The sequence below is a fragment of the Hyla sarda genome, chromosome 5 (genome assembly GCF_029499605.1).
Source record: "Hyla sarda isolate aHylSar1 chromosome 5, aHylSar1.hap1, whole genome shotgun sequence".
Taxonomy (NCBI): Eukaryota; Metazoa; Chordata; class Amphibia; order Anura; family Hylidae; genus Hyla; species Hyla sarda.
The window spans coordinates 212,319,100-212,345,208 of NC_079193.1; the positions used below are offsets into that span (position 1 = coordinate 212,319,100).

At 42.7% G+C, this 26,109-nt stretch overlaps 2 protein-coding genes across 6 annotated transcripts in view; one reads left to right on the plus strand and one right to left on the minus strand.

The window, feature by feature from the left end:
* The window catches only part of ACD (ACD shelterin complex subunit and telomerase recruitment factor), a 60,460-nt gene extending 60,003 nt beyond the window's left edge, over positions 1 to 457 (minus strand). For 2 of the 5 annotated variants that reach the window (XM_056521065.1, XM_056521060.1), the window contains exon 1: positions 83 to 217. The gene's annotated coding sequence lies outside the window, so the exon portion shown is untranslated. Of the gene's footprint in view, positions 218 to 401 lie in introns of those variants that run through there. The other 3 variants (XM_056521063.1, XM_056521061.1, XM_056521062.1) reach the window with 3 other exon arrangements.
* PSMG4 (proteasome assembly chaperone 4) lies at positions 76 to 26,109 on the plus strand. Its single transcript, XM_056521067.1, has 3 exons — positions 76 to 385; positions 18,497 to 18,572; positions 25,647 to 26,109. The coding sequence occupies exons 1-3, from the start codon at positions 215 to 217 to the stop codon at positions 25,766 to 25,768; spliced, it is 369 nt and encodes a 122-aa protein (XP_056377042.1). The 5' UTR covers positions 76 to 214; the 3' UTR covers positions 25,769 to 26,109.

Here is a 26,109-nt window from a genome sequence, read left to right on the forward strand (position 1 = left end):
CTGTAGCGTACACGTACGTGTCCCCCCGGACAGTCCTAGCATCATGGCGTACGGGTGACAGAAGAAAGCTTCCTCTTCGTACCTGAACACTATAACAAACCGCGAACTTCCTCAGCGGCCATGTTTGTTTGGGGAGACAACGTCACACACACATACGGGGAAGTTGGGAACCCATGACGTCACCGGAAGTCGGGTACCGGCCAGGGGGGAAAGCATGGAAAGCGCCGAGCTGTCACATCGCCCGATCTCGATACATAACTTCAGCGACAAGATCTGCGACAGGCTGGTACACTTCCACGTCATGAGCCTGCAGGACTGCTTCTTCCTGTGGGTCGGGTATTCCGCCAGGCTGTGTAATCTGGCCGTGGCCATGTGTAGCCGCTACGTGAGTGTTTACACACCTGCACGGTACTAGTAGTATAGTCTGGACATAACGGAGAGTCTGGGGAGGGACTGCGCATGTGCGGGGGATCGTGTCATGCTCCGCCTCTCTGCCTGTATACATAACATTTCTGTACTGGAGGCTTGTGCCATTTTCTCCTGCTTGTCTCTTCTCCTCATGTTATATATCTCAGTGTTTCCCAACCAGTGTGCCTCCAGCTGTTGCACAACTACAACTCTCGGCATGCCCGGACAGCCTTTGGCTGTCCGGGCATGCTGGGAGTTGTAGTTGTGCAACAGCTGGAGGCACACTGGTTGGGAAGCACTGCCATGATCAAACATCAGTACATCCATTTTTTTAAGACCAAGTACGAGTACCGATACTTTAATTCTAGTACTCGCCGATACCAATTACGAGTACTTTATTTTAAAGGGAATGTGACGCCAGGGTGACGCGGTTTCTGGCGCTGCTTACCGTGCTGATATGTGGGTCCTTGTTGTGTACAATGGAGGCGGCTGCTGTAGTATGAGCCAAGATTCCTCTCTTCTCCATTGGGCAGAACAGGGAATTTGCATTGGCGGCGAAACCGACGTCTCAAGAGCGATTGTGCTGATGATCACATGGTGAGCAGCGGTAGAAACTGGGTCACCTGCACTATCTACATATAAATTCAAGTTAGTGCATGTGACTCTGCTGTAAGATTGCCTTTAAAGGGGTACTACCGTGTTGACAACTTATCCCCTATCTAAGTTGCCTGATCGCGTGGGGACCCCTGCGATCTCGCACACAGCACCCCGCTCTCATCAGGCCCCGGAGCGAACATCCGCTCCGGGTCTGATGACGGGGTGGGTGATCGTGATGTCACACTCCACCCCCCTCAATGCAAGTCTATGAGAGCGGGGTGCTGCGTGCGAGAATGCTGGGGTCCCCAGCGGTGGGACCCCACGTGATCAGGCAACTTATCCCCTATAGATAGGGGATAAGTTGTCAGCATGGTAGTACCCCTTTAATAGTAGGGAGTATAGATAGGTGCAGACATTAGTAGCAGGCCTCCCCCTTGTAGCAGATAGCAGGCCTCCCCCACCCCAGCCAGCAGGACCCCCCTTGTAGATAGCAGACACCCCCACCCCTTGTAGATAGCAGGCCTCCACCTTGTAGCCAGCAGGACCTTACCCCCCCCCCCCCCCCCCCCCTGTATTTTCTCACTTGTGCCTGTCCGGTGTCGTCTTTCTGCAGCCCCGTACTCATCGCTGCCCCGTACTGCCGTCTTACTGGCGTCTTATGGAGGAGCATCTGACATACACGTCACTCCTCCGTAGCGTTACGCTGAGTGCAGTTGAGTGACGTGTGTGTCACATGCTCCTCCATAAGACGCCATGATGCGAACGGCAGAACGGGGCAGCGGCAGTGATGCGGACGGGAGAACGGGGCAGCGGAGCAGAGCACTCCGCCAGGTATCGGATTTGGTATCGGGGACATTAGAAGAGTCCCCGATAACATGCAAATACCTGGTATCGGCACCGATACTAGTATCGGTATTGGGACATCCCTACATTTCTACAGTGTGAACAACCTTGATATGGCAGTGCCAGAAATTCTACACACCATCAGCCAGGGCTGGTGGAAGGATTTTTGCCACCCTAGGTGGCACATATTTTGCCTAGGTGAAAGCCAATTTTGTTGTTCCCTTTCTGCTGTTTGACACGCCCCATCTGACTACTGGGCTGACAAACTGTAACAAACCTCCTCATGTAATCTCCTTACTACTGGGATGATACGCACGCATGTGATTCAGGATGCTGGACAAACCTGGGTGGTCATGCCTGTGTGCCTCAGAGAGGAGCGTGCAGAGGTACAGCACTCCTCTGAAAGGCTTAGAAATGCCTAATTATATTGTGGTACAAGGGGGGGGGGTTGAGGGGGAATGTTGCTGCTGGCTAAATTTCGTGCGGTGGGCAGGGCAGCGCCCCCCTCTAAAGGGCGCTCTAGGCGGCTGCCTATTTATCCTATAGACGCGGCCGGCCCTGCCATCAGCTGTTCTGTAGTATTAGAGCATGTACTCCAAAAGCAAAAAAAAAAAAAAAAGGAACAGTAGAACAGTTGCCGATAGCAACCTATCAGATCTGAGGACTTTTAACTATTGAAAAACTGGAATCTGGTTGCTATGGGCAACTGCTCTACTGATCCTATGCATAAGGTTTGATAAATCTCCCCCATAGTCTATATAGTGTTTCCCGTCCGTACATGGTGCCTCCAGCTGTTGCACAACTACAACTCCAAGCATGTGTGGACAGCCTTTGGCATCAGTAGTTACAAGTAGTAAAACTGCCCCTTCTGTTGTAGAAAGGGCACATTTCTAAACAAAAAATGATACAAAATTCACTGAGAAATCTTTTAAATATAGGAAAGATTATGGGGCAGAACTTGGTATGAATTTCTGTTCCTGTTCTGCTCAGTATTTAAACCAGAAACAATAGTAACTATGTAGCAAGGTTAATGAAAAATGTGTAAGCTGGCACCATCTGTTGGATTGCAGTAACAACAAAGTATAGTTTACGATATCCCAGTCAGCCAATTGCAGTCATAGGAAGAGACTTATCGAAACTCCTGCAGATGTCCACTTTAACAGCAGCGATCTAAAGGGTTAATAGCCAGCCGCGGAGAACGTCAGGAGTCGGGAGCCCTCCCCATACAGACTGCTGAGTGCTGCCACGCTTGTCAGGTCTGGCTCTGCTTGCCCGAAGCAGGGCTAAGGGCTGGAAAATTCACCTGCCCGGCGCCCGGAACTGCATGTCCCCGGTGTCGGGTGGTAGGAATTCCCCATCCCTGTGAATGGAGAAAGCTGGACACGTGTGCCCAACCCTCCATTTACTTCCTATCTGGATGCAGTGCCCACTTGATAAAGTATTGGAGGCTAAGATGAATTGCAATGCATGGCTGGCTTAAAGGGGTACTCCGCTGCTTAGACATCTTATCCCCTATCCAAAGGATAGGGGATAAGATGCCTGATCTCGGGAGTCCCGCCGCTGGCGACCCCCGGGATCTTGCACGCTGCACCCCATTTGCAATCAGTCCCCGGAGCGTGTTCGCTCCGCGTCTGATTACCGACGACCACAGGGCCGACGGCTTGTGACATCACGCCTCCGCCCCTCAATGCAGGCGTACGGGATGGGGCGTGATAGCTATCACGCCCCCTCCCATAGGCTTGCATTGAGGGGCGGAGCGTGACGTCACATGGGGGCGGAGGCGTGACATCACACGCCGTCGGCCCTGTGGTCGTCCGTAATCAGACCTGGAGCGAACACGCTCCGGGGACTGATTACAAACGGGGTGCCGCGTGCAAGATCCCGGGGGTCCCCAGCGGCGGGACTCCCGCGATCAGGCATCTTATCCCCTATCCTTTGGATAGGGGATAAGATGTCTAAGCACCGGAGTACCCCTTTAAAAAAGTCAGATAAACTCTGTCCATATGTCCTAACTGTGCACAGGAACAGAAATTGCCTTCATGATCACTTCTGGTCAATTTAAAGGGGTATTCCGGGTTTATACATCGTAACCCCTATCCAAAGGATAGGTGATAAGATGTATGATCACAGGGGTCTCGCCGCTGGGGACCCCCACGATCTCGGTGCAGCCCCTGGCATTCTATGCCGGGCATTTCCTCCAAGAAGGGGACGTGACATCACTCCATGCCCCCTCCATGCCCCCTACCACCCGACACCGGGGACATGCAGTTCCGGGCGCCGGGCAGGTGAATTTTTCCAGCCCTTAGCCCTGCTTTGGGCAAGCAGAGCCGGACCTGACAAGCGTGGCAGCACTCAGCAGTCTGTGTACGGAGCGAGCTCCCAACTCCTACCGGTCGCCGCAGCTGGCTATTAACCCTTTAGATCGCTGCTGTCAAAGCTGACACTGGCGTCTAAAGGGACATGTGAATGCTCCTTGGTGGGCACCCCTGATTCACTCCTTTAGGATCCACAGAAAAGCCCAGCACATGGCCACCACTTCTCTTCACTCATTCTTTGGCCACCAGGCAACCTCTACAGGCAAAATGGGTTGGTTTGGTGATGCTGTTTTGGGTGCAAGTCCCAGAGGGGACACACATCTATCAGGTGTATATGGCATATCCAAGTAGAGATCAGCACCACCATTCACCATATATACAGGGTCAGTCAAAAAGGATGGTGCTAAAGTAAAGGCTTGTAGTTAAAGTATCATCACTGGTAAATGGCCAGTGACTAAAAAATCATTGCAAAACTGGCTTAGTTGCCCATAGAAACTGGTCACAGCACATCTTTCATTTTCAAGAGCCCGATTTAAAAAGTGTTACATAGTGTGATATAAGATGATGACCTCAAAGGAAGATAAAAGCTTTTTGCATGTTGAAATTTGCAGTCTATTCAAATTACAGGAGTTTAGCAAAAGAAAAAAAAAATCATATCTCCACTTAAAGGGGTATTCCGGGCAAAAACATTTTATCCCCTATCCAAAGATAAGATAAGATGTCTGATCGCGGGGGGCCCGCTTCTGAGACCCCCCCGCGATCTCCCTGCAGCATCCGCATTCTATGCGGGGACTGCGTCTCTAGTTTCGGAAACCTCCGGGTTTCCGAGACTGGGGATGTGACGTCACACCACGCCCCCTCGATTCATTTCCATGGTAGGGGGGGTGGCGGTCATCACGCCCCCTCCCATAGACATGAATGGAGGGGGCGTGGCGTGACGTGACGTCCCCAGTCCCGGAAACCCGGAGGTTTCCAAAACTAGAGACGCAGTCCCCGCATAGAATGCGGATGCTGCAGGGAGATCGCGGGGGGGGGGTCTCAGAAGCGGGCCCCCGCGATCAGACATCTTATCCCCTATCCTTTGGATAGGGGATAAAATGTTTTTGCCCGGAATACCCCTTTAATTCCTGTGAAACAACGGACACCAGACAGAAACCCAACAGACTCCATCCAGAGTGCCATTAGTGTTTGTTGTGCGGACTCTGTGACGGAGATCCGACACAGTCGTGAACTCGGCCTTATCCTGTTCTGTGCTATGAGTATCTACTGGACACTTCTACCTGCACACATTAAAAGAATGGGTTATGCCAGAGATAAAGGAAGATCTGCCAAATGTAGGTTATCAGCAGGAAGCACACAAGGGGGCCTAGGCCTGCTGATGCTTGTCGTTTTGTGAAAGCTGGAGGGATCCTGGTTGGGAAACTCAGCACTAGATCATGTCACACTCTGGGCAAATGAACAGAGTCTAATAGAAATAGATTGACTGATCAGCTCCATTTGTCATAAGAGACTGTCATTCAAGCTAGGTTATATAAATGAGGTTATCCACAATGGATGTTATAGGGCAGTGGTCTTCAAACTGTGGCCCTCCAGATGTTGCAAAACTACAATTCCCAGCATGCCCGGACAGCCGTTGGCTGTCCGGGCATGCTGGGAGTTGTAGTTTTGCAACATCTGGAGGGCCACAGTTTGAAGACCGCTGTTATAGGGTAATCAGAAAAGCTGGTGGGGATAACAGAGAAGTGATCTACACTATGACAGAATCAGGAGATATAGTGACATCTAGTGTCCGGTCAGTATAACTACTTATAGTGAGACATTGCACTAGACGTCATTCATAGGAATATATCATTTCTTCCATGATGATGCTATAATACATATTCTGAAATATAGTTGTAAATGTTTAGGGGGAAAAAGCCTCCAACAGTGGCAAATATTCTCCTACCTAGTCTATTCACCAGTGGAAAACTACTTGTATGGTAAAGATGTAAAGGTTTTATACATGTTGCACTAAGGCTAAGTTTCCACTGGAGGAACTGGAGGAAAATGTAAAGGGGTTATCCAGGAATACAGAAACAGAAAGAACATAAGGCCGACAGGCCCCTCCATGTATCTTTATGGGAGAGCCGAAGATACAGCGCTTGTGTCTATCTAAGGGGTACCTCTTGTATTAGGACCCCATACAACTTATCCTCTTAAAGGTGTACTCCAGGGAACTAAACCCACAACCAATCCTTTCCCTCTCATCAACCTATTTAATTGTCTAAATATCACACATTAGCTATATAGAACAGTTTCCCCTCTTTGGCTGTCACTTACATGCATGAAGTAAGGGAATGACCTCATCCAGCCATCCACTCTGTCTTTGTCTAAATTAATCTCTGAAAGCAGCCCCCACCCTCCTGAGAGACACAGACCATGTGGTTTCTGCTCTGCACTGATGAGTCATGCTCCCTTTAGTGCTAAGGCCTGGGAGGCATGTGCAGCCTTAGCCAGTCAGACACTGAATCTCTCTGCTGCTCAGAGCAGGAGAGTAGAGCTGCAATGATTGCTAGGAGATGTAGGCAAGAGGAAAAAAAGATGGCTTTTTTTTTAATATGCATACACTTCCCTGTAGTACCCCTCTTCTATAACGTGCGCTCAGGAGCTGAGCGCGCATCATAGCAGGATGGTCCCTGTGGCTATGAGCCGCCGAGACCCATGGCTAATGCTGGACATCACGGTGATGTCCGGCATTAACCCCTTAGATGCCGCAATCAAAGTTAATTGCAGCATCTAAAATGTAAAAGAAATTATAGGAGCTGATCTGGACCATGGCGGTGAAACGAGCCCTCACACATCCCTGTATACGGAAAAATGAAAAAGTTATAGGGGTCGGAAGAGGACATTTTTAAACATTCTAATTTTCGTACTAAAAAGTTATAATTTTTTAAAAGAAATAAAACAAAATAAAACCTACATCAGTTGGGTAGTATTTTAATCGGACCTACAGAATAAAGATGAAGGCCCAGATTTATCAAAGAATGTCTATGGTAGAGCTATTTTCCCACGTTTATTTGAGTGGTGAGTTTGACTAGCGTGCATCTTATTTATCAAGAAGGTGCAGCAGGATGATGAATTTTGCGCAGCTCTGCTGTGGTGGGAAAAGCTCTACTACATACACGCCACAAAAAAAGCCCTCATATTGGTCTGTAGGTAGAAAATCAAGAGTTATGATTGTTAGAATGTGAGTTGTAAAAAAAAAAGAAGCGCAAAAATGAAAAATCCCTGCATCCTTAAAGAGTACCTCTCATGATCTTGTTAGATTTTATAATCATCCCTGTTCACTGCCCCGGTCATGTTATACATGCATTTTTTGCCTTTTTAATCCTGTGTGTCCCTTCTCTCTCCCCTTCATTCTGTTCTCAGTTTTGACTCCTCCCTTGTCTTTTTGCTTCATCCTTCATCTCATCCACATGTACCTGTTAGCTGCTCACAGCATGATCTTTTGACCTATCCATTTGTTCATCGGTGTATGATCTGAACGGTTTGGAATAAACTTCATCACAATCTAGGTGACATTTGTATCGAGTCACTGTCAGCCAATTGAACTAATATTGGAGGCTACTGCTATCTCATCACAAACTGTAAGTTTCAGAGATCACACTTTCAATGCTTAGACTGGAGAGGCAGAACAGTCAAAAGATCTGTGAAAGGATCTTAGAAGATCAGCCAAATATCTTTCAAAGGGTCCTTGCTAGCTATGAGATGTATATGAACACAGGAATATAGCTGGATGCAGGTTGCGGGAATCCCTGGCGGGGGTCGGTCCCAAATTCGACTTGCGTTATCGGCACTTCACTGGGGTGTAGAAGTAGTTCTCGAAGACAGTTTACTGTGAAAACTTTTTATTCACCAAGTATAGATTATACAAAGGCAATATTAGTTACACAGATAGCTGGGTACTCAGGACAACGCGTTTCAAGAGGGGATTCCTCTCTTCGTCAGGTCCGCTATCTTATTGTGAAGTTAGAGCATGTATACAGTGGAGGGGACTTCCAATTTTTTCAAATTTTGGCAGGTTTGTGAGGTCATTGGGGGCTGGTCCGTGACGTCCCCTCTAGGAGGAGTTTACTGGATTTTCACTAAGTTGTACCTATAACATTACAAAATTTTGCCCATAGGACTTAATGGGCCATTGTGGTCTATGGTTAAGTTTGTTGAACATTGTTGTAAGCTAAGCAACAGGGTGCTTGGCCGAGCTGTCGATGGGAGATGGGCAGTGTACTGTAATTGAAAGTATCTCGGGTATAACTTTAAATTGTGATGCCAACTAAGGTCAATAGGTTAAGTGGATAATGGCTTTGGGAATTTATTAATGTAGTTTGTGGTTGAACTAATTAAGTTTGTGGTCATATTAGAACGTTGGCTTGAATATGATTGACAGTGGAGAGGAAAAAGGAAAGTTGTAAAGCTTGTGATAGCTAGAAGCAGCCAGTAAAACACAGAGTGCAAGACTGCATACTCCAGCCAGCAAGTAAATCTCAGCACAGATTGATTGAAAAGAACTGTTCATACAACTGTTATTTAATCAGCTTCCACACAGTCTGTGTATTACCACATGCATTTCTACCTGCAAGTGAATCTAAGCTCTGTATGTGAACCTTTCTGGCTCCTCTTCTCACTGGTTGCCTAGGAAACCTGACCCCCTGGCCAGAACACCGATACATTTCTATGCAAACACAGAACCTTGTAATTTACAGTGGGGATCAAACGTTTGGGCACCCCAGGTAAAAATGTGTATTAATGTGCATAAAGAAGCCAAGGAAAGATGGGAAAAATCTCCAAAAGGCATCAATTTACAGATTATATATTCTCATAATATGTCAACAATAGTTAGATTTTATTTCCATCATTTACACTTTCAAAATAACAGAAAACATAAATATGGTTTCTGCAAAAGTTTGGGCACCCTGCAGAGTTAATATCTTGTACTGCCCCCTTTGGCAAGTATCACAGCTTGTAAATACTTTTTGTAGCCAGCCAAGAGTCTTTCAATTCATGTTTGAGGTATCTTTGCCCATTGTTCCTTACAAAAGTCTTCCAGTTCTTTGAGATTTCTGGGCAGTCTGTCACTTACTGCTCTTTTTAGGTCTATCCATAGATTTTCAATTATGTTGAGGTCAGTAGATTGTGAAGTCCATGGAAAAACCTTCAGTTTACGCCTCTTGATTTAATCCCCCGTGGATTTCGAGGTGTGTTTAGGATCATTATCCATTTGTAGAAGCCATCCTCTCTTTAACTTCAGCTTTTTCACAGATGGCATCAAGTTAGCAACCAAAATTTGCTGAAATTTTATTGAATCCATTTTTCTTCTACTCGTGAGATGTTCCCTGTGCCACTGGCTGCACTACAACCCCAAAGCATGATTGACCCACCTCCATGCTTAACAGTTGGACAGAGGTTCTTTTCATTAAATTCTGTTCCCCTTCTTCTCCAAACGTACCTTTGCTCATTCCGGCCAAAAAGTTCAATTTTAACCTCATCGGTCCACAGAACTTGTTTCCAAAAAGCATCAAGCTTGTCTATATGTTCATTTGCAAAGTTCAAATGCTGATTTTTGTGGTGAGGACGTAGAAGAGGTTTTCTTCTGATGATTCTTCCATGAAGACAAGTATCTCTTTATAGTGGAATAGTGTACTACAACTCCAGTGTCTGCCAGATCTTTCTGGAGGGATTGTGCAGTCAAACGTGGGTTTTCTCACAATCCTGCAAGCTGTTCTGTCTGATATTTTTCTTGGTCTTCCAGATTTTACTTTAACTTCCACTGTTCCTGATGACTGCCATTTCTTAATTACATTCCGAACAGAGGATATTGACATCTGAAAACGTTTTGCTATCTTCTTATAGCCTTCTCTAGCTTTGTGAGCGTCAACTATTTTCAGTTTCAGATTTCTAGACAACTGCTTAGAACAGACCTGGGCATTGTACGGCCCGCGGGCCACATACGGCCCTTTGATTGGCTCTGACCGGCCCGCACTGACTGTCTGGCCGTACAATGCCCAGGTCTGCACCAGCCTGTGCACTGAGCTCCCGTGTGATGACAGGAAGTGCTGACAGGAAGAGGGAGGGGGCGTGCACTCTCTCCCCTCCCCCGCCTTCTCTCTGCCATGCAGTCTTAGATGCTCGGAAGGCAGAGGAGAGGCTGTGTATCCTGTCTCCCTCCACCCCCTCCCCTCAGCTCTAAACTCTGGCCGGGTGAGTGTTTCTGTGTTTTCTGTGTATATATGTGTCTGTGTCTGTATGCCTGTGTATATATGTGTCTGTGTTGTCTGTGTATATATGTGTGTCTGTATATATATGTGTGTCTGTATATATATGTGTGTCTGTGTATATATGTGTGTCTGTGTGTATATGTGTGTCTGTGTGTATATGTGTCTGTGTGTATATGTGTCTGAGTGTATATATGTGTCTGTATATATATATATATGTGTATGTCTGTGTGTCCCTGTTTATATGTGTCTGTGTGTTGTCTGTGTGTCCCTGTTTATATGTGTATTTATAAGTGCCTGTCTCTGTATGTGCTGTCTGTGTCAGTGTGTGTGTGTGTGGGGGGGGGGGGGGGGGGGCTGCCTAATCTGGGGGATAACTATGCTCCTAATCTGTGGGACAACTATTCTGCCTAATCTGGGGGACAACTATGCTCCTAATCTGGGGGACAACTATGCTGCCTAATATAGGGGACAATTATGCTTCTAATCTGGGGGACGACTATGCTGCCTAATCTGGGGGACAACTATGCTGCCTAATCTGGGGGACTACTATGCTGCCTAATCTGGGGAACAACTATGCTGCCTAATCTGGGGGACAACTATGCTCCTAATCTGGGGGAAACTATGCTGCCTAATCTGGTGGACAACTATGCTAATCTGGGGGAAAACTACGATCCTAATCTGGGGGAAAACTACCCGGCCCTTCACAATTTTTTTAGTTTCTAATGTGGCCCCATGGAAAAAATAATTGCCCACCCCTGGCTTAGAAGAACCCATGGTGCTGATTGTTGGGGCAAGGTCAGATGAGTCTGGGCATTTAAAACCTTTGAGATTGACATCACCTGGTCTTCCCAGATGATGATTGAGAACAATCCATGACACTGGCAGATCTCAGCTTTGCAATGGGGGCAGTGCATGCTATAAAATCTGCAGGGTGCCCAAACTTTTGCAGACGCCATTTTTTTGTTTTCTGTTATTTTGAAAGTGTAAATGATGGAAATAAAATCTAACTTTTGTTGACATATTATAAGAATGTCTAATCTGTAATTTGATGCCTTTTGGAGATTTTTGCATCTTTCCTTGGCTTCTTTATGCAGATTAATACAATTTTTTACCTTGGGTGCCCAAACTTTTGATCCCCAGTGTAACCCTCTACTTATCATCACAATGCACCAGCAAGGCAATATACCATCTGAAGAACCTGAACTTCTTTCAGAACAGGAGTGTAATCCTATGAGCCCCATAAAACTAAACCGTTTAGCAAAACCAACTTGGAAGGTTCAAGAGAACTATGAAGCTGACAAAGAGGAACTGCTGAGTAACATCAACCACTAAGACTTTTGAATGCATGTCAGCTCTGTTTTAGCCAGCTCATGAGGTACTGCACCTAGAGGGCACTGTTAAGCAATTGAACGCTGCTTATGAGAACTATCAAAGTCTGTCTGCCAAATATGCTGATTTCTTAAAGCGGTACAACATTGAGTTCAGTCTTGCAAGAGATGATTTCGTAATACAAACATCTCTCCACAACTTCTAGGCACTCCACAAGATCTTCTAGATCCTTACGATCAACATCTTCTATACTCAGCCAACAAGTCATCAAAGCCCGCCCTGATGCAGAAGTGTCAAAAATCCAGGTTGCAAGAGAAAGCAGAGATGGAAGCTGAAGCTGCACGGAAGAAAGCACAGATGGAAGTTTTGGAAAAACATTGTGAGCATGCCAAAGACATGGCAAGACTAAGAGTCTTAGAGAAGGCCTCTTGTGACAATGAAAGAGCTATCAGCAGCAGTCACTCTGTTATATCTTACACATCAGAACTCCATCACTCCAGCAACCAAAGCACTCAATCAAGGCGTCTTCTCTGAACCTACTGCACTTTCTCAAGCAGTGGAAACTGGTATGGACAGAAAAGACTTTCTACCTTACTATGGCACTAACCAGTTACATCCTAACACACCCATTACTATACAGCTACAAACACACCCTTGGACTGTAAGCCAGATCCAGTGTTGAACCCCTTAGCACCATCTTATGTTCCCAAATCACAGACCGCACAGAGACATACGGCATCTGCAGGGACCGGTAGTAGGTGCACAGAAGCTTTTTTTTATTTTTCTCCCTGAGCCCTCTTACTTAGCTCAGTGTTTTTCTACCAGGGTACCTCCAGCTGTTGTGAAACTACTACTCCCAGCATGCCCGGACAGCCTTTGGTCATGTGGCCAGTTTGGCCACATGACCTCAGTGTCATGTGATCACGGCCTCCACCTACGTGAGTGTCGGTCATGTGACCGCATAGGCCATGTCACGTGTCCGTATGGACACGTGACCGGAGGGAGCTGCTGCCGTCACTTCAATCTGATGGACTCCCAGCAGAAATGCAAAGTATACAAAGATGACGCTCGACCTATTAAGTAGTGCCCCAGAAAGCATTTTATGCCTGGGACTGGTACATATTTAAGCATGTATAAGAATGTAAAGAAATATTAGTGAAGAGTGTGAAATTGATAATTGTAAAATATTACATGGAGTGAACAAAAATGTGTGAAGAAAATAAACCTAAAATAGTGTGTGCAATGTGTGAAAAAGGATTATGAAAAGGTACACTATATTAAATAAAGTGATCAAGAATATGTGTGCAGTGAATCAAACTCAATGTGTGAAAAAGGGTTTTTTAAAAGGTGCACCTTATACAGATATTGAAAAGAAGCTCATAATGAGCAGAATAAGGTTATGTAATTACAAGTGAACCACATAGAGGTATGCAAAAACGTGATGTTTTTATTATTACTGGCATGTACAGATGCTTAAAAATAGAGGCTATTTAATAAATTAATTGATTAAATATACAACCAAAAAATTGTTGGTATAGACCTGGTACATAAAGGAATTCTACATAGACCCACATGTTATAAACATGCCCTATCTAGCCAATATCTAGGAGCCATGTGAGACAAAATGAAATATCTGAAGCAAGTGAGACAGTGCATGAATCACTGAATCAACCGCATGGAGCAAAATAAAATCCACCAAACGTAGAGCCAACAGGATGTCCCGGGGGGGTATATCCAATTCTTCAAGACAGCCATTACTAGTCAGAAGAATTTTCTAAATAGTACACAAGAGTATGTGTCATTAATAGTAGACACAATAGCTTTGTGTTCCTCCTAATGTGGATCCGGACAACAGGGTTGGTGTGGGATGTTCAACAAGACGTGTTCACATTTCAAACATCAGTCTGTGACAAGCCCTTCACTAAACACTGAGTACTGTCTGCAGTAAACAATATCTATGATCCCTTGGGATTTATAGCACCCTTTACTATACAGGGCAAGATATTTCTCAGACAACTTACTTCAGAGAACACTGACTGGGATACCACTTTACCCAAAGAGAAACAACAAAGTTGGGAGTCCTGGAAGCAGTCTCTCCAGGCATTGGAACAGTTTAAGATACCTCGATCTTACACTCTTGCATCCTCGAAGAATGCCACTAGACTAGAGATCCCTGTCTTCTCTGATGCATCCATGGAAGCCATAGCTTCCATAGCCTATCTCAGAGTTGTACACCCCAACTGTGAAATAGACGTAGGATTCGTCATGGGCAAGGCCAAACTAACTCCAAAACCTGTGCATACTATTCCAAGGCTCGAACTCTGTGCAGCCACATTAGCTGTTGGAATTGCTGAGCTTATAAAGCACGAAATAGACTTTCATATTGACTCCTTTTGACTTTTACACAAATAGTAAAATTGTGCAAGGATACATACACAATCAAACAAGACAGTTCCATGTGTATGTCGGCAATCGAGTGGAACGCATTAGGAAATTCTCTATTCCAGCGCACTATGTGCCCACTGATCTTAACCCTGCCACCCTAGGCTGTAGTGCAGTACCTGCTGCTGCTTTTCTGGATACATCATGGATATCTCCACCAGAACTCTTGAATGAGAACTTCTTCTCAAGCACTGTAAAGTCTAACTTTGAACTTATCTATCCGGAATCCAATAACAAAATAAAGACTACTGCAGTTACAGGTAATACCTCCGTAGAGGCAAAGATTAAATTAAAATCTCACCATTTTGAATGTTTTTCCAAGTGGTCTTCTGCCGTACGAGCCATTGGAAGTCTTATTCATGTTGCTCATCACTTTGCAAACAGCAGTGACAATAGTCAAGAGTGTCGGAATTGGCACATCTGTAAAGGGCCCTCCACAATTGCAGAGGTTGCCAAAGCCGAAAGACTCATTATCCAATGGGTACAACATGAAGTATATTCACAAACGATTCACAACATACTAAAGGGACTCAACCCATCTAAAGATAGTCCTCTATACCAGTTGAATCCATTAATTGATCAGAACAAACTACTCCGAGTTGGTGGTCACATAGCAATGTCCAATGTGACCAGTGAAGAGCAAAGTCCCCTCATCATTCCAGGACATCACCACATTACTGCTCTGCTAGTCAGACATTACCATGAGCAAGTGCAACACCAAGGCCGTCACTTCACAGAGGGAGCAGTAAGGTCTGCAGGTTTCTGGATAATCAGAATGAAGAGATGTATACCCTCCATACTCCATAAATGCGTCAAGTGCCAAAGACTAAGAGGGAAAACATCTAAATCAACAGATGTCAGAGCTTCCAACAGACAGATTAAGCATTGAACCATCTTTTACCAATATCAATCCAAACCACCTCCTGTGAAATAGGGGAGGGGATGCATGGCTACAGAGGGAGCCACTCCCCCCAAATTGCACAGCAAAAAGAAACAAAAATGTAGCCAGCACCTATACCCAATACATGGGTGTACGCTGCTGTGGCAAGTACAAAACATGTAAAAAAAAGAAAATGGCAGCAGCACACTTGGTCAACAAAATGTAGGCTCTTAGCGCACTTTTTGATCAAAACATGTCCCCCCATCCACCACGCGGAGGTGGCCTCATTATGTTTTGTACTTGCCACAGCAGCGTGCACCTGTGTATTGGGTATAGGGGCTGGCTACATTTTTGTTTTTGCTGTGCAATTTGGGGGGAGTGGCTCCCTCTGTAGCCGTGCATCCCCTCCCCTATTTCACAGGAGGTGGTTTGGATTGATAGTGGATGTCACCCAGTCAGAGGCTATATGCCCAGCAGAGGTGAGTGTTATGAGGCGAGTGTTATTTGTGTTAGGGTCCCATCCGATATGAAGCCACCTCCGCGTGGTGGATGGGGTGACACGTTTTCATCAAAAAGTGCGCTAAGAGCCTCCAGTTTGTTGACCAAGTGTGCTGCTGCCATTTTCCTTTTTTACATGTTTTGTACTTGCCACAGCAGCGTGCAACCGTGTATTGGGTATAGGTGCTGGCTCCATTTTTATTTCTTTTTGTTTTTGCTGCACCTTTTACCAATGTCTGTTTAGATATTTTCAGCCCCTGGACCATTGCTACATGTAAGATTCGTGGTGGAGTAATTAACGATAAACGTTGGGCCGTGCTATTTACTTGTTTAAGCATTCGTGCATTCATATCGAAGTTATAGAATCTATGGACTCTTCTTGCTTTTATTAACGCCTTCAGAAGATTCGTCTCCATACGTGGACCTGTAAAGTTACTTAGATACAACTGAGTGACAAATGTTTGAGAAGATAGAGAACTTCTTCAATGACAACAAGTGTAAATGGGAATTCAACCCCCCCCCCCATTCCTCTCATATGGGAGGCTCTTGGGAACGCATGATTGAGAGTTCTAGGAAAATTCGGGACTCAATGCTGCTGGACCACAAATCTTCCCAGCTAACACATGAAGTCTTGAACACCTTCCCTGCAGAGGTGTCAGCAATAATTAATGCGAGACCACTTGTTCCCGTCTCCTCAGACCCAGAGTCTCCAGTTTTGTTAACTCCAGCCACTCTTCTAACTCAATAGATCGGAGTAGCCACTATTCCTCCTTGGCAATTCGATTGTCAAAATGTTTACAAATACCAATGGAAACTGGTCCAACCTCTTGCTAATGCGTTTTGGAGCCGTTGAAAGATGGAATACCTCTGCAGTTTTCAAAGTCGAAGAAAATGGCAAGTCAGCAAACCTGAATTGCAAGCCAGGGACATAGTTCTCCTGAAAGAAAGGGATGCTCATCGTAACGATTGGCCTATAGGTCTTATTACAAAGACTATTACAAGTAATGATGTCAAGGTGCAGAAAGTAGAAGTTAAACTAATGAAAGAAAGTTCTGCAAGACACTAATTCAGACCCATAAATGAGCTGGTACTGCTTCTGCCTAAGCAGGAAGATGAACCCCTCACACCGACCTGATGCGTAGAGTGATGTTCCAGAAGAAGAAATATCTATTATACATGGACTTAACTAAAGTTTGTTGTTATTAGAAATCATAGATTTCGACAGAGAGTGTCATGTTATACATGCATGGTTTGCCTTTTTATCCTGTGTGTCCCTTCTCTCTCCCCTTCATTCTGTTCTCAGTTTTGACTCCTCCCTTGTCTTTTTGCTTCATTCTTCATCTCATCCACATGTACCTGTTAGCTGCTCACAGCATGATCTTTTGACCTATCCATTTGTTCACCAGTGTATGATCTGCACAGTTTGGAATAAACTTCATCACAATATACAAGGTGTCATTAGGATCGAGTCACTGTCAGCCAATTAAACTAAGATTGGAGGCTACTGCTATCTCATCACAAACTGTAAGTTTCAGAGATCACCCTTTGAATGCTTAGACTAGAGAGGATGAACAGCCCCCATCATGACGAACCACCCCCTGCCTTTATTTTTATTATTTTTTAGTTTTCTACCTTGATATTGCTCTGTATTTTCTGCTCAGTCTCAGTCAGATTCACAGACTGGGAAGGGGCGTTCCCCAGCAGGCTTGACATAATCTGAAGCCATACAAGGGAGAACTTCCTCCCTCACTCTGCTACACACAGCCCAGATCATGATTGGCTAAGTCTGTGCAAGAGATAGAGGGAAATGTGCTCTGGCCCAGTAGGGAGACACCCAGTGGCATATTTTTTAAACACAAATAAAACATAGAAAACGTAATGAAAAAAAAAAAGTACATTAGAAAGATTTTTTTATTTACCATAAGGAGTGCTATAGCAAAAATTAGTTTTAATGAGAGTGCCCATTTAAGAGGTTATGCTATAGTCATTCAAACCCACCATAGAGTCTCTGAGGTGTTTGGTGACCTCCTGACTCTCCACTGACAGATGATGTAAGTGGAGAGAAGGATTAGACACAGATTTTGTTGCCGGAGGGATAAGTCGGCACCAGAGAAGTCTGGCTGCAGCTTTCCCCTCCCCATAGACATCACATGAACATTCGGCCGTGTGTATAAGGGATGTGTAAAGAAAAGTCAAGAGAAATAACTGTTGGTTGCTGACAGTTATTGAAAATGTATGTCCTCCTTTAGATAGGGATTATGTTTGACTTAGGAGTTTAATAAATGTTACAATCTGAACTGTAAACTGTCAGACATGAGAACATGCGTGGGACTATGAGCACAAGCCATATGAATGTACACAAGCCCCTCATCACTATTATGGACATTTATCAACGGGTTTAGTCAGGTTTTCTTTACTATAATTGTCGCAAAATTGTCTCAACTGCGACTACTCTATTTTTCGTGCGACATTTTGACTGGAAAGCGAGAAAAGCAAGTTTTCCTAAAATTTACTATGTAGTAATCATTTTAAAATGGACTACGGGTAGTCAGGTATTTATTAACTGCGACAGTCGCAACTGCGCAAAAAAAAGTCGCAACAGCGTTAAAAATTGACTAAATTTACTCCAGCTCAAACATGGAGTAGAAAAAGCTACTACCAAAGTAAAAAAGGAAAAATTGCTTACGTGAAAGAAAATTATCAACAGGTTGAAACCAGTTGATAAATACGTCACACATAAGCAAAAAAAAAGTAAGGAAAAAATTACTAAAAAAAAGAATACATAAGCAAACATTGATAAATGTCCCTCTATAAAAACGTAGTATTTTCCAATGTTTTCCTGTAATGTTTTCTGCCTGTATTATGTCACTAGTCTTTGCCTTCAGTGTAGGCATGTTTTTCATAGTATTTTTTGCACAATTTCATTGTAGGATTCAATGCCTTTGTCTTCGCTGATTCTTGGGGATAAATCTGATATCACTTCAGGTTCTGTTGCACAAAGACTTGGTGAGTATCCCTTGTCTCTTTTACCAACATTCATGCTTGATTTTGTGGCCAACTTCTGCTTTTGAATATCCATGTTCATGTACCTATTCTATTGACTTGTATCAGTCTTTATCCAGCATATGTGGGAACCCACTAGCAGCTGGATTGTTAAAGCATTCCTGTAATATAAAACACTGTTTAACATGTGTGATCTAAACTTTTGCCAAGTCTGAACAACACGTCAAATGTTTTTCAAAAAAAGTTTCCCTTACAACCATCCAGATTATTGGACATGCTTAGAGTATAGTTACTTTCAAACTTGTAGATTGTGGGTGGGGTGTTGACTATTGAAATTATGTATAAATGGTTAAACTGCAGACTCTTACTAATGTAGTGTCTTTTGCTGCAATGCCACTGTAAATCGATCCACATGCAGGCACATGACCATTCTCCTGGTGTTTTCTCTTGCTTGTGTGACCTCTGTATGCTAAACTTGTGGTTATCTCCCTCTCTACCTTACTAATTTACTGGGATGTCACACAGGACAATTCTCTGATCTCCACTGCTCATAGGCTCTGTTCCATGTCTCAGGAGAGATGGTGTTTCACATGCTGGGCAGCAGCAGAGCTACCATTGTTTCATGCTCTGGTCTTAAGAAACACTTTGCAAGTGTAATGTGCCAATCAATTTAAGGCTCTCCAAATACATTTGGAGCATCTTTGGCTTTCTGTGCGCCATACAACCAGCTGTCGCTGTAGATTCCAGCTTTAATTTACATACATTTCAGCCATGTTATAGTACATCTGCCAGCTGTAGGAGACCACACCCTTTCACTTAGCTTCACCCGCAAAAGTGTTCAAGGGTGTAAAACTGACAAAAAGGCACAGATTTACTGTATGCACAAACACGGCTTTTATAAAATGTGTACTTTTTGTATGCCAAAGCACTGGTGTACAAGCGTTGATACTCACCCCTTCCCCCAGTTTTTGTAAGAGAGGGTATCATGGCATCTGTATTTTTTATTTTTATCAAGTAATCCTGCTTACAATAAACGTCAATAACCACAAAACAAATGTGATATGCAGAGAAGGGCATGATAGTAAAAGAATAGCTTGTTATCTACCGGGTGGGCCATTTATATGGATACACCTTTATAAAATGGGAATGGTTGGTTATATTAACTTCCTGTTTGTGGCACATTAATATATGTGAGGGGGGAAACTTTTCAAGATGGGTGGTGACCATGGGGCCATTTTGAAGTCGTCCATTTGGAATCCAACTTTAGTTTTTCAATAGGAAGAGGGTCATGTGACACATCAAACTTATTGTGAATTTCACAAGAAAAACAATGATGTGCTTGGTTTTAACGTAACTTTATTCTTTCATGAGTTATTTACAAGTTTCTGACCACTTATAAAATGTGTTGAATGTGCTGCCCATTGTGTTGGATTGTCAATGCAGCCCTCTTCTCCCACTCTTCACACACTGATAGCAACAACGCAAGAGAAATGCTAGCACAGGCTTCCAGTATCCGTAGTTTCAGGTGCTGCAGAATGGGCAAAACAAAAATTGGAACAGGACCCTCAGTTTATGCAGAAGATTTTGTTTAGTGATGAAAAACTTTTATGTGAATGGTGAAGTTAACAAACAAAACCACCGCTATTGGTCTGACACTAACCTACATTGGATAGATTCCTCCAAGACTGTTGGAACACAAAAATTGATGGTATGGTGTGGTATATAGGGTACAAAGATAGATTCTTCATCAATGGAAACCTCAAGGCCACTGGATATGCGAAATTGCTACATGATGATGTGTTTCCCTCTTTATGCACTGAAGCTGGCACGTTCCCTGAGTTTTTCCAGCAAGATGGTGCACCACCACATTATGGGTGTCAGGTCTGAGCATTCCTAGATGAAGAGTTTCCTGGAAAGTGGATTGGTCATCGTGGGCCAGTTGAATGGCCCCCAAGGTCTCCCGATCTGACCCCCTTAGATTTTTATCTTTGGAGTCATCTGAAGGTAATTGTCTATGCTGTGAAGATACGAGATGTGCAGCACCTGAAACTACGGATACTGGAAGCCTGTGCTAGAATTTCTCCTGCGGTCTTGCTATCAGTGTGTGAAGAGTGGGAGAAGAGGGTTGCATTGACAATCCAACACAATGGGCAGCACATTGAACACATTTTATAAGTGGTCAGAAACATGTAATTGTTTTTCTTGTGAAATTTCCAATAAGTTTGATGTGTCACATGACCCTCTTCCTATTAAAAAAACAAAAATTGGATTCAAAATGGCCGCCATGGTCACCACCCATCTTGAAAAGTTCCCCCCCTCACATATACTAATGTGCCACAAACAGGAAGTTAATATCACCAACCATTCCCATTTTATTAAGGTGTATCCATATAAATGGCTCACCCTGTATGTTAATACAGGTGAGAATTCACATGCATATTGTTACTTTCCTGCATTTTATGTACTATTCTCACACTGCCTGGATCAGGGGCAGCATTACACAATGACAAGGTTCCTTATTACAGTAATATATAGTCATTAGAGCAGTCCTGATTAATATATCTCTTCTGGGCACCATACGCAGTCATATGTCACTGTCATAAGAGAAACTGTACTGGGTACATGCTTTGATATATACCTCCAAATCTGCTGCAGTTCAGTCAAAACGTGGTTCTGCCATATAGACAGTGTTAAACGCCAATATAATATATATTAATTTGCAATATAGTAATAAATTCATTTCAATGGGAATGTGTGGCGTTTTTGTAAATGAATGGCCTTTTAATACCCTTTCCTTTAGAGACAGGTTGGTATGTGTCCATCCGTATAAAGAATCTTTTTTTGACATGGTGGGTAGGTAGAGGTTATTGGTTGTGGAAAATACTTTCTATGTATTATTGCTCCTGTATACTACAGCAGCACAATTATGGGAAAATTCTTCCCATGTGTACTGGCAGGACAGAAGGAATTTTTAATTAAATGGAATATCCGGCCGGAGTGCAGCCCGCGGACATTGCAGACACCCCATAGACAGCAATATCTGCAAAGCGGCTTTTGCCTGAAGAATGGACAAGACCATTCTTTTGACATAATTCCTGAGTGTGCACAGTGCAAGCAATGGGAATCTGCTACACTGGGATTTCTGACCGAAATTCCTAAGCAGAACTCTTGAATTATTCTGTAGTGGGAACCTAGCCTAATGGTTCAGAGTCAGAGATCATTCTTCCAGAGAACTTCAAGCATATGCTCAGGGTATTGATGAGAAAGCAAGAACAGGCCCCAGTAATTGCCATCATACCATGCTAGTAATAGAGGTAAGATAAATAAAAACTATAGATCACAGCACAAAATCAGCCCTCCTACATCCCTGTATATGAGAAAATTAAAAAGATATAGGGGTCAGAATAGGGCAATTTTAAGTAAACATCTTTTCTTTAACCCCTCAAGGATACGTGCCGTAAATGTACAGCGCTGCAGCGAGTAACTTCACTGTACATTTACGAGGTGGCTATGACTCGCGCACAGGAGCAGCTTTTGCTACATAGCAAGTGAGCTCCGGGGACTCGCCGATAATGGTGGACATCAGTGATCATCTCGATGCCTGCCATTAACCCTTCAGATTCCGTGATCAATGCTGATCATGGCATCTGAACTATCTGCAGGGGGATGCTATCGCAAGGGCTCAAAAGAATCAAGATGGCCACCAGAGCTTTACTTACCCGCTCTCAGCCATCTGCTGGGATCTTCTCCTCTGGTCTGCCTTCTAGCAGACCAGAAAAGTAGATCACAGATAATAATGATCAGTGCTATGCCTATGCATATCACTGATCATTATAATTTTTTTTCTAATAGCCCCTCCCCCAATAAAAAATAAAATTTTCCTCTTTTCCCATTTTACATAAAAACCTATAAAAATTGGGTATCTTTTTAATCATATTAACCTACAGAATAAAAAAATTACATTTAATTTTAAAAAGTTGCAAAAACTTTCACCCAACAAATATACATTTTTTTTTTATGGTGAATTTTGTGGTAAACTAAGTGATGTACAATTGGTCCCACATAAAACAAGCCCTCACATGGTCCTGTAGATGAAAAAATAAAAGACTTATGGTTATTCGAATGCAAGGAGGAAAAAAACTAAAAATACCCCTTTAGGATGCAGCAAATTTATTTTTATTTTTGAATTTTAATTTTTTCCTCCTCACCTTTTTATAGACAAGTCTTTTAATTTTCCACCTACAAAGCCATGTGAGGGCTTGTTTTATGCAGAACCAAATTTACTTTGTAATGACACCCCTCATTTTACCACAATATTGACGGCAAAGCTAGTAAAAATTATTTGTGCAGCTAAAGTGGAAAAAAAAAATGCACATTTTAAAGGGTATTGTTTCTACACAATGCAATTTACAGTTTATTCTTTAGGCCAATACAATTACGGCGATACCTAATTCATATAGGTTTTGTTTTATTTTACTACTTTTAAAAATGTATAACATTTTTGTAAGAAAATTAGTATGCTTAAAATTATCCTCTTCTTTTTTATTTTTTCGCATATGGGGCTGTTTGAGGGCTGCTTTTTTGTGCCGTGATCTGTAGTTTTTATCGTTACCATATTTGTTTTGATGGAACTTTTTGATCGCTTTTCATTAATTTTTTTTTCTATATATGAAATGATCAAAAATCGGCAATTCTGGAATTTTTTGTACAATTTACACAATTTTCCATGTGGTTTTATTAATGTTCTATTTTAATAGTATGGACATTTCTGAATGCAGCAATGCCAAATATGTTTGTATTGTTGTTTACATTATTTTCATTTAAAAAATGGAAAGGTGGAGTGATTTAAACTTTTTTAAGGGATTAGGGGAGGGGCTTATTCACATAAGCACTTAATAGAGAATGGATGGTTCCAGCTCCCAGGTAAAATCAAAAATGAAATAAAATTTAGTAATCCGGCTAAAAGGAAATACTCTAAAATACTGAAGTAAACTCTGACGCGTTTCGAGCCTAAGCACTTAATCATGATCAAGAACTTAGGCTCGAAATCCTCGGCATTTACTTCAGTATTTTATAGTGGCATGTTGCTTTCCTTTTAGCCGGATTACTGGATTTTAAAATGCAAAATTAAATGTTAAAAGGGTACTCCAGTGGAATTTATTTTTTAATTTTTAATTTTTTTTTATCAATTAGTGCCAGAAAGTTAAACAGATTTGTAAATTACTTCTACTTAAAAATCTTAATACCTCCAATACTTATCAGCTGCTGTATGCTCCATTTAATTTCTTTTCTCCATTTAATGTATGCTCCATTTATTTTCTGTCTGACCACAGTGCTCTCTACGGACACCTCTGTCCATGTCAGGAACTGTCCAGAGCAGGAGAGGTTTGCTATGGGGATTTTCTCCTGCTTTGGACAGTTCCTGAAATGGACAGAGGTGTCAACAGAGAGCATTGTGGTCAGACAGAAAATAAATTCAAAAAGAAAAGAACTTCCTGTGGAAAATACAGCAATTAATTAGTTCTGAAAGGATTAAGATTTTTAAATAGAAGTAGTTAACAAATCTGTTTAACTTTCTGGCACCAGTTGGTTTAAGATTTTTTTTTCCCACTGGAGTACCCCTTTAAGTTTTATATCATTTTTAATTTTTCCTGGGAACTGGAACCATCCTTTCTCTATCAAGTTCTACATGTCTTCGGGGGATAACAGTCTCCTGCTTCCGTGCTTCTGGACTACATGCAAACTGCCTAATTTTCTGCAGCCCTGTGGAGAATGATCTCCCTCACCCAGCGGTCACTTCACCCATTAAAGCACAGACAGGCTCCCTTTGAATATCTGACTATTGATGTAACGTCTCGGGCTGCACTGCAACCTGGTTAAAGCTGAGACAACACTCATTTTGTATGCTGCTAAAAATGAACATCAGAGCAAAGATCGTATAAGAATTGCAAGACCAACCATCAAACACAGATACAGACACTAAATTATGAACTACTCTCACTTTACAGCCCCTGTAGCATAATCAAATAAAATAAAAAATACCAGTATACCCCTTTAAGGAGTGGCTTAAGGGTTACAGCGTGATTGCCAATGCCCAGCATTAGCAGTGATTCCTGGCTGCTGATAGTAGCCATTATTTACTGGCTTTGAAGCGAGCCTGAGCTCCTAAGCTCCCTTCAGAGTCCTGTTGTCCTACACCCTTAAAAACTTAAACTAACATTAATCTGTGTTCCCTTATTTCCATCAGCAGCACAATCTTCCCTCCCTAGTTAGGTTACTTTATAATATAGTCAAGGTGGGAGGGGTTAGAAGTCTTATTTTTATCGGGTGGTGGATATTGTTAATTAGTATTTCTATCTGTCATGCTTGTACACGGGTCAGAATTACCCCATTTTTGTGTTGCTGATGGGGCTAAGGTCAAACAGATTAAAGGGGTACTCCAGTGGAAACCTTTTTTTATTTTTTTTATGAACTGGTGCCAGAAAGTTAAACAGATTTGTAAATTACTTCTATTAAAAAATCTTAATCCTTCCAGTACTTATTAGCTGCTGAATACTACAGAGGAAAATTCTTTTCTTTTTTGGAACACAGTGCTTTTTGCTGACATCTCTGTCTGTTTTAGGAACAGAGAGTAGGAGAAAATCCCCATAGCAAACATATGCTGCTATGGACAGAGATGTCAGCAGAGAGCACTGTGCTCGTGATGTCAGCAGACAGCACTGTGTTCCAAAAAGAAAATAATTTCCTCTGTAGTATTCAGCAGCTAATAAGTAATAGAAGGATTAAGATTTTTTAATAGAAATAAATTACAAATCTGTTTAACTTTCTGACACCAGTTGATTAAAAAAAAAAAAAAAGTTTTCCCACCAGAGTACCCCTTTAACCCCTTAAGGACCAAGCCCATTTTGGTAATCTTTGGTAATTAATACGGAATATAATTATCTTGGTAACATTTTAGACTTTTTTTTTTTTTTATGTAACTAAAGGTTGATTTAGATCACACATTACCAAAGTCCCATGTGAATGAAATACTTTTATTTATTTATTATATATATTTTTTTTACTTACATGTTACAGCAAAAAAGACTAAAAAGCAAGTATTTGCCAGCATCAACATCCCAACCAATGACAGCCAGCTCATGCTTCTAATAGAGAAGCGAATCAAGGAAGAGATGGAGTCATTTCCTGAAAAGTTCTGAAGATTAACCTTTTCTGGCTGAGGACTGTTAAGTCTGGTTGGGTTGATCTCTGGATACCTGAGAGAAAGGACAGTTTCTACAGTCCCTGATAATGGAAATGCTTGGATAGAAAGCACACAGAAGCTTATGTGTTAAGAGCGACTGCATAACATGAGCCTCTTACAAGATTTATATGTATTAGTGGATTCAGGGGATAAGGCTCGCATACTTGTAAATGAGATTACTTTAAATTATGATCTTATTCTTCATGCAAAGAAATAATACAATTATATCCACAGACTCAGTTTTGCATTTAGTGTTTTCAATCTTAAAATTAAAGTGTTTTTTTTTCTTGTACAGTT